The following is an 8,769-nucleotide window of genomic DNA, read 5'->3' on the forward strand; positions in this document are numbered from 1 at the left end:
GTAATCCCAGCATTTTGGGAGCCTAAGGCAGGTGGATCACCTGAGGTCAGGAGTTCAGGACCAGCCTGGCCAACACGGTGAAACCCAGTCTTTACTAAAAATACAAAAAATTATTCTGAAGCCACTTCAAGTACTAAAAAAGAATTTAAAAAAATACAAAAAATTAGTCAGGCATGGTGGTGTGTGCCTCTAGTCCCAGCTACTCGGGGAGCTGAGGCAGGAAAATTGCCTGAACCTGGGAGACAGAGGTTGCAGTGAGCCAAGATCATACCGTTACACTCCAGCCTGGGCAATAAGAGCAAAACTCCATCTCAAAAAAATAAATAAATAAATTCTCTAGTCAATCTGTACTTTGAAACTGGATATTTACTGTCCCATTTCATCACCGTGTGGGTACTCCATGAAGTCAAGACATGAAGACAAGCTTTACTGTAGGAAATAGTAGCCTCTTAAGAGAGTGATATGGGTTTTAGCATCAAACTATTAATCTCTTGAACTTCTGTCCAAGTACTAACCAGGCCTGACCCTGCTTAGCTTCCAAGATCAGACGAGCTCGGGCGCATTCAGGGTGTTATGGCCATAGACGCAAACTGTTAACCTCTGATGCTTATTATGAATATTATGCTATCTCTAGCCAAGGCAATTTTTTCACCCGATCATAGTTCCTTTTTTTGTTGTTGTTTTGAGATGGAGTCTTGCTCTGTTGCCCAGGCTGGAGTGCAGTGGAATGTTCTTGGCTCATTGCAACCTCCATTTCCCAGGTTCAAGCAGTTCTCTGCCTCGGCTTCCTGGGTAGCTGGAATTACAGACGCCTGCCACCATGCCTGGCTAATTTTTGTATTTTTAGTAGAGATGGGGTTTTACCATCTTGGCCAGGCTGGTCTTGAACTCCTTACCTTGAAATCCACTTGCCTTGGCCTCCTAAAGTGCTGGGATTACAGGTATGAGCCACCTTGCCCAGCCAGTTCCTGATTTTTCTTAGAACAAAAATAAAGTCTAATGAGCTCTGTCATTCTGTCAAAAAGTAATTTCAGAGCGAGGGGCACAGTCATGCACACCTGTAGTCCCAGCTACTCAGGAGGCTGAGGTGTGAGGATTGCTTGAGTTCAGGAGTTCAAGACCAGCATGGCCAACATAGTGAGACCCCATCTCTAAATTTTTTTTTTTGATGTTTAAGGAAATTTAGAGTTAGGCTAAGACATAAGCAGTAATCTGTTTTCACTATTTGAGTTTGAAGTTTGCATGTTTCAGGGAAAATCTGCAACTGGTAAATTGAAAACAATTTAGTAGTAACAAGAGTTTTGGCAGTTCCAGGGAGACTCTGTCTTTCTCAGTCAGCAGATCCAGGGCAATTCAGAAAGCTTCTGTGTGGGTCTGGGCGTGGTGACTCACACTCTGTAATCCCAGCACTTTGGGAGGCTGAGGCGAGTGGATCATCTGAGGTCAGGAATTCGAGACCAGCCTGGCCAACATGGTGAAACCCCATCTCTACTACAAAAATAAAAACATTAACCAGGTGTGGTGGCACCCACCTGTAATCCCAGCTACTAAGGAGGCTGAGGCAGGAGAATCTCTTGAACCCGGGAGGCAGAGGTTTGCAGTGAGCTGAGATTGCACCACTGCACTCCAGCCTGGGCAACAAGAGTGAAATTCTGTCCACCCCCAAAAAAAAAGAAAAAAAAAGAAACCTTCTGTGTGATACTATAGCCCTGTCCTGAAAGTATTTGTTCTCTGTGAACTGTCTTCATGTTTGTAATTTCCTTCCTGATTTTTGACTTGTACCAACTAGGTACGTTATAATGTGTAATTTTTCTTTTTATGGTGGTAGAAACTTGAAGTTTTTTACTTGGCTCCTCTGTAGTGCTTGACAGAAGACAAGATCAGTCTTCTCCTACACCTACTTGAAGATGAACTTGATCACCGAACTGATGAGAGGAAAACTACAACCAAATTAGGCTCAGACATCCAAGTCCACGTCACTGCCTGTATTCTCTCTGTGTGTGGCTGGGCATGTAGGTGAGTCAGCGAATTTTGCCAGGAGACAGGAACTATGACAACAGCATTACACCCATATATATCAGTCCCTAATCATATTTAGAAATCACATGGTGTTTCCCGTGAGAAAAAGAGACAAAGAGAAACTGGTTGAGGGGTGGCAGCAGGGAGAATGGGTAATAATAATTAGTAACAAAACCAGAATTGGAATTCAGGAATTCTTGGTGTGACAGCTGAACTTGGTTTCTTCTGCTGTTGCTTCTCAACTGGGAATTTGTATTCTATAAACAGTGAAGCTCCTTTCTAAAAATAGAAAATAAGCTCTTTTCTATTTTTAAGAAGGAAAAATAGGAAGTTCTTTTCTATTTTTAGAAAGGAAGAAAAATCCGCTTAATTGGTAAAAACTACCATAGGAAACACCAGCTGGAGTCCTTAAGGCCCCCATGTTGCTATTTCCATTCCAGCTGCTCAATTTGGCAGAGACTTCCACTGTCCTTAATCTACCAAAGAGAACATATTTAAAATAAATCAAGATTGTTTCTGACAGTAAATAAATCTTGATTTATTTTAAATATGCTCTCTTTGATAGATTAAGGAATGTTTTTTGTGTAAAGGGAAAAGGTTTAAGGAGGGACAGGAGAAACTTTTAAAATATGCCGGCAAAACAGTCTCACCATAGAGAGCACACTAAGAACCCTAGGTCTTTCTATGTATGTGAGATGGCGAAGCATGAAGCTGGGGTCCTGAGACTGGAGCACAAAGGCTCTGACAGGACATGGTTCCCGTCCACTGGACTGTTCCGGAAATTGGATGAGATAAAACATACTTGCAAGATATTACACTTCATCATTTGGAATTGTGACACTTTGAGAAAACTCTCTTTCTTTTTCATTCCTGTCTAGTTCCTCTTTGGAACCCATGCAGCTCTCCCTGATAACATGTTCTCAGTGTATGAGGAAGGTGGGACTCTGGGGCTTCCAGCAGATTGAGTCGTCCATAACTGATCTGGACACATCGTTTGGCCTGACCAGCTCCCCTATTCCAGGCCTTGAGGGGCGGCCAGAGCGCTTCCCTCTGGTGCCTGAATCTCCTCGGAGGATGATGACCCGGAGCCAGGATGCCACTTTCTCCCCAGGCTCAGAGCAGGTATGCACTTAACTTATTGGGGTGGACTTTTTTTTTTTTTTTTTTTTTAACTGTCCTCTGAAGTGAATGAATTGAACTGGGGTAGACTTTGAAACAACATTCTTGGCAAAAATGTTGTTGCTAGAAAGTTGGAAATTAATTTAGTGAGATAGGCTTCACTTTGCACTACACTGGTTACAATGCCACGTGGTGTTTCTGGTCACTAATGGAGAAGCTAAATTCAACCAGATGCGGTGGCTCATGCCGTAATCCCAGCACTTTGGGAGGCTGAAGCAGGCAGACCACTTGAGGTCAGGAGTTTGAGACCACCATGGCCAGTATGGTGAAATCTTGTCTCTATGAAAAATACAGAAATTAGCCAGGCGTGATGGCAGGTGCCTGTAGTCCCAGCCACTTGGTAGGCTGAGGCAGGAGAATCAATTGAACCGGGAGGCAGAGGTTGCAGTGAACGGAAATCACCCTGCTGCACTCCAGCCTTGGTAACAGAGCAAGACTCTGTCTCAAAAAAAAAAAGATTAAAGAAAGAAGTATTTCTGACCATGGTCATTAATATCATTTTTGTACTTCCATTATCTCCCCTTTCCTTCAGGCTGAAAAGAGCCCTGGTCCCATTGTCTCTCGAACTCGGAGCTGGGACTCCTCCAGTCCTGTTGACCGTCCTGAGCCAGAGGCTGCTAGCCCCACCACCAGAACCCGCCCAGTGACCCGAAGCATGGGAACAGGTGACACCCCTGGCCTGGAGGTACCATCTAGCCCCCTTCGGAAAGCCAAGCGAGCTCGCCTCTGCTCCTCCAGCAGTTCGGTGAGTCCACCTCGCATGTAGCAGTGGCTGAGCATAGACAGCATGTTGAGATTTCCCTGGGCAGCATGGAGAAGCAGGCATGAGCCCTTCCGTGGTCCAATGCAAAAAGTAGACCATGTGAATAAGTTTAAAGTTGGGTGACCAAAGGGGAAAAATGTCAGTCATTTGCTCCTTTGGGGTAGCTTCTGGAGAAATAATAGATATCTCAGGCAAATGGAACAGCAGTGTGATACGGGGACAAACCTGATAAGGCAGTGGTCCCCAACCTTTTTGGCACCAGGGACCGTTTTCGTGAAGACCATTTTTCCACGTACCGGAGTTGAGAGGATGGTTTCGAGATGATACAAGCACATTACATGTATTGTGCACTTTTTGTACAATGAAGTAGTTATACGGCTCACCATAATATAGAATCAGTGGGAACCCTGAGCTTGTTTTCCTGCAAGTAGATAATCTCATCTGGATGTGATGGGAGACAGTGACAGATCATCAGGTGTCAGACTCTCATAAGGAGCTGGCAGCCTAGATCCCTCGAATGTGCAATTCACAGTAGGGTTCCTGCTCCTATGAGTCTAATGCCGCTGCCGATCTGACAGGAGGTGGAGCTTAGGCAGTAATGCAAAGGATGTGGAGTGGCTGTAAATACAGAGGAAGCTTTTCTTGCCCGGCTGCTGCTCACCTCCTGTACAGCCAGGTCCCCGTCCATGGCCTGGGGGTGGGGTATCCCCTATCCCTTGTGATAAGGTATAGTTTGTTTAACACGAAAGGAGTGAAAAAATAAGGAAAATACCTCAGCAGAGTTTAAAGGAGAGCATAAACACTTGAAGTATGGGTAGTTGTGACATTCTGGATTTGATGACTAATGGCAGTGCCTCCCTGAACTTACATAGCATCTGCTCATGAATGCTATTTCTTTTCCTCCTTCCTCAGGACACATCTTCCCGAAGCTTCTTTGATCCCACCTCTCAGCATAGAGACTGGTGCCCTTGGGTGAATATCACACTTGGCAAAGAAAGCAGGGAGAATGGTGGAACTGAACCAGATGCCAGCGACCCAGCAGAGCCAGGCTGGAAGGCAGTGCTGACCATCTTGTTGGCCCACAAACAGTCTAGCCAGCCAGCTGAAACAGACTCTGTGGTGAGATAAGTCATTACCTTGTGTGTGGACAGCCCTTGCTGTTTATGGGAGGAGGAGCAGACGCTGGTCCTATAATTAGCACCCTGCCTGCCCTCAGCTTTCATATGTCAAGTTATTTGGGGTTTTTTGTCTGTTTGTTTGTTTGTGAGAGGGAGTTTTGCTCTTACTGCCCAGGCTGGCGCACACTGGTGTGATCTCTGTCACTGCAACCCCTGCCTCCTGGGTTCAAGTGAGTCTCCTACCTCAGCCTCCCAGGTAGCTGGGATTACAGGCATGCACCACCACGCCCAGCTAATTTTTTTTTCCTTTTTTTTTCTTTTTCCTTCAAACTACACAAAGATGTTTTTGTTTTTTTTGAGACGGAGTTTTGCTCTTTCGCCCAGGCTAGAGTACAGTGGCGCAATCTCAGCTGACTGCAACCTTCTGGTTCCAGAAGCCATTGCAACCTTCTGCAATTGCTTTTGGTTCCAAGCAATTCTCTTGCCTCAGCCTCCCGAGTAGCTGGGATTACAGGTACCCGTCACCATGCCCGGCTAATTTTTGTATTTTTAGTAGAGACGGGGTTTCACCATGTTGGCCAGGCTGGTCTCAAACTTCTGACCTCATGATCCACCCACCTCAGCCTCCCAAAGTGCTGGGATTACAGGCGTGAACCACCGCATCCGGCTAATAGGTCAAGTTAGACTCATTTTGCTTTCATGCTAGGGAATAGGTGTAGAACCGGTTTGTCTTTCTGCACTTTAGCATGTGGCATTCCATCAAGTTCTGATAAATTCTTTTGTTCTCTTAAATTGAATGACTCCAAGTAGAAAAGGAGTACAGAAACAAAAATAGCTGAATAGGCAGCTGCTCCAGCCTCATGTTGCAGACAGCTGCTTTTTCTTTCAGTTGCTGTCACTTGCACCTGGCCAGTTAACTTAGCTGTTTGGAGCACCGGACTCTGACACCAAGATGATGGCTTCATTCTGCACACCGACCACATTACTTTACTCTGTTCCACAGCCCAGACTGTGACTCTACTAGCCATTGCAGCCATGACTGCTGTGGGTTACAAATGTGGGTGTCAACTGAGAAGAAAAGTCAAGTGTTTCCTGTGTGTAAAGACTGGAAGTGATAGGCTGGGCAATATGGAATCCTGAAAACTGGGTCTCTCCTTGGCTGGCTCACTCCCAGATTTTCCTTGTAGCTGGTAACAAATTCTGACCTCTATAACTTTCAAGGACAAAGTAAAATAATGCTTGACATCAGATATTTACGAGCAGCATTCCTAAATTCATGGTTTTCTAGGGTTACAGGATTCTACTGGAGGGAACTATAGTAGTGCTAAAAGCCCAAAGTGTGTATTAGTACGCTTAGTAAATATACTGGTGAAGGTTTTCCAAGTTTTCACAGAAAACTTGGCAGTTTTTAGTAAGACTCCTCTGTCATTGCCATACTAAAAAGAAAGCCCATGGGGTTTTGCTTTTGTTTTTGGGTGGGACATTGGCCTCGTAACTGGCCATGGATTCCAGGACTTCTTCTTTTTTTTTTTTTTTTTTTTTTTTGGTAGTGTGTCTTTTAACCTTCTGACAGCTGCTGCAACTGGAAGCTAGAAAGCTTAATGAGGTTGTGTGGTAAAGGATTCTGATGTTCAAGAAAAAGTGTATACTGAGGCTGGGCTTAGTGGCTCACACCTGTGATCCCAACACTGGGATGCCAAGGCAGGCGGATCACCTAAGATCAGCAGTTCGAGACCAGCCTGGCCAACATGGCGAATCCCCGTCTCTACTAAAAATCCAAAAATCATTAGTTGGGTGTGGTGGCACATGCCTGTAATGCCAGCCACTCGGGAGGCTGAGGCAGGAGAATCTCTTGAACCCAGGAGGTGGAGTTTGCAGTGAGCTGAGATCATGCCATCGCACTCCGGTCTGGGCAACAAGAGCAAAATTCCATCTCCAAAAAGAAAAGAAAAGAAAAAAATTAGCCAGCCTGGTGGTGTGTACTTGTAATCCCAGCTACTCCAGAGGCTGAGACAGGAGAATCACTTCAGCCCAGGAGGCGGAGGTTGCAGTGAGCCGAGATCGTGCCACTATACGTCAGCCTGGGCAGCAGAGTGAGACTCCCTTTCAAAAAAGGAAGAGGATAGATTTTTTAAAAACTATGAAAGTGTCATATGAGAAACTGGAGGTAACTGTGGATCATCTTGCTAGACATTCTTTGTACTCTTCGGAGACCCTTCATGCATGGAATATTTGCTCTTTATTTTGATTCTCAAAGGCAAACATGGTATGTGCCTGTAGTCCTAGCTACTGGAGAGACTGAGGCAGGAGAATCATTTGAACCCAGGAGGTGGAGGCTACAGTGAGCCAAGAATGTGCCATAACCTGGGCAACAGAGCGAGACTTCCAAGCGGTCTGATTCACCAAGAGCTTTTATCTCCTAATGAATTACTTTGTCTCCCTTTACCACCATTTCTCAGAATCTCAGAGCATTTCACAGGCATGATCAGATGGCAGTGAGATTCTTCCTATTATTAGCACTGCTGGCTAAAACAAAGCTGTGAAGACCAAGGCCAAGGCTTAAACTCACAGGAGTCATTCAACTCTGTTTTTATTACTTGGCCTTGGTTTATACTGTTCACTTCAGCTAGGCCTCACATTAATATAAATACTTATTCACAGGAATAAGTATTTATAATGAACTAGGGCCAATTCAGCATCATGAGTGAAAAACCAGTGCTAAACGTGATGCACCAACAGTGAGTCAGAAGTGCCACCCTCAAGTACAAAGAGGAGGACAGATACAGATGCCTGAAGGGAGGATATGAGCAGGGTCTTAGAGGCTCAGAGTGTGTTAACAGGAGTCTGACAGTAGAACCCCAGCCCCTTGATCTTTAGTCTGACTTTAGGTATATGTTATGTACGACACACTACAAAGTGAATTTTTATTCAGTCCTAGACATGTCTAGATCATGTGGGAGGATCTATCCTTTGCCTCTATAAAAGAATATAATCACTAATAATAAGCTTTTCTACCTACAGAGTCTCTGTGAGAAATCAAGGAAAGTATTCCGAATATTTCGGCAGTGGGAATCTCTGTGGTCGTCCTGAAGATATTCCAGCCCCTTCTGGAGACAGCTGGAATGAGAGTGACTCTTTGAAAAATGAAGGCCAAGTTCCTTTTGGTCAGCTGACGCTAAGTTTTTCCTGTTCTGGGTTAATCATAAGGACCGCCTGTTGTTGCAAAGGCTGTGAGTGTCAACCATCTGCATCTGGCTGAGGGAGACCAGATGTCGTCACTTTCAGGATGTGGTAGGGTAAGGGCAGCAAGCCTGGTTGTGTTGAAGGAGTGTGGGGTTATCTGACTAGCGGGAGGACCAAGGACCTGACCACCCATTTCAGCTTCTTCAATGTGGGGCAGTGTTCTGAGGACTCTTCTATCCCAGGAGTATGTCAGTGTGTGTTAATAAAATATTTGCTAAGATTCTCATTGTTGGAGAACTGTTTTCCCCCTTACCTTGTGGGTTGGTTTTCAGATTTGCTCCACAGTAGCTGCGAAAACAGCCACGTGCCACCACACCCAGCTAATTTTTGTATTTTTAGTAGAGACAGGGTTTCACCATGTTGGCCAGGATGGTCTCAATCTCTTGACCTTGTGATCCACCTGCCTCAGCCACCCAAAGTGCTGGGATTACAGGTGTGAGCCACCAT

General features: G+C 45.1%; 1 protein-coding gene across 1 annotated transcript in view; it reads left to right on the plus strand.

Annotated features, from left to right (window-relative positions):
* ZC3HC1 (zinc finger C3HC-type containing 1) overlaps positions 1-8,548 on the plus strand; it is a 28,139-nt gene extending 19,591 nt beyond the window's left edge. Inside the window, exons 6-10 of the mRNA XM_032275986.1 lie at positions 1,862-2,016; positions 2,898-3,141; positions 3,731-3,943; positions 4,874-5,080; positions 8,101-8,548. Of these exons, the coding sequence (XP_032131877.1) occupies positions 1,862-2,016; positions 2,898-3,141; positions 3,731-3,943; positions 4,874-5,080; positions 8,101-8,169 (888 nt within the window). The 3' untranslated portion in view covers positions 8,170-8,548. The remainder of the gene's footprint in view (positions 1-1,861; positions 2,017-2,897; positions 3,142-3,730; positions 3,944-4,873; positions 5,081-8,100) is intronic.
* Positions 8,549-8,769: the final 221 nt, after the last annotated feature.

Source organism: Sapajus apella, unplaced genomic scaffold, assembly GCF_009761245.1.
Source record: "Sapajus apella isolate SASKATOON/1434 unplaced genomic scaffold, GSC_monkey_1.0 scaffold7, whole genome shotgun sequence".
Taxonomy (NCBI): Eukaryota; Metazoa; Chordata; class Mammalia; order Primates; family Cebidae; genus Sapajus; species Sapajus apella.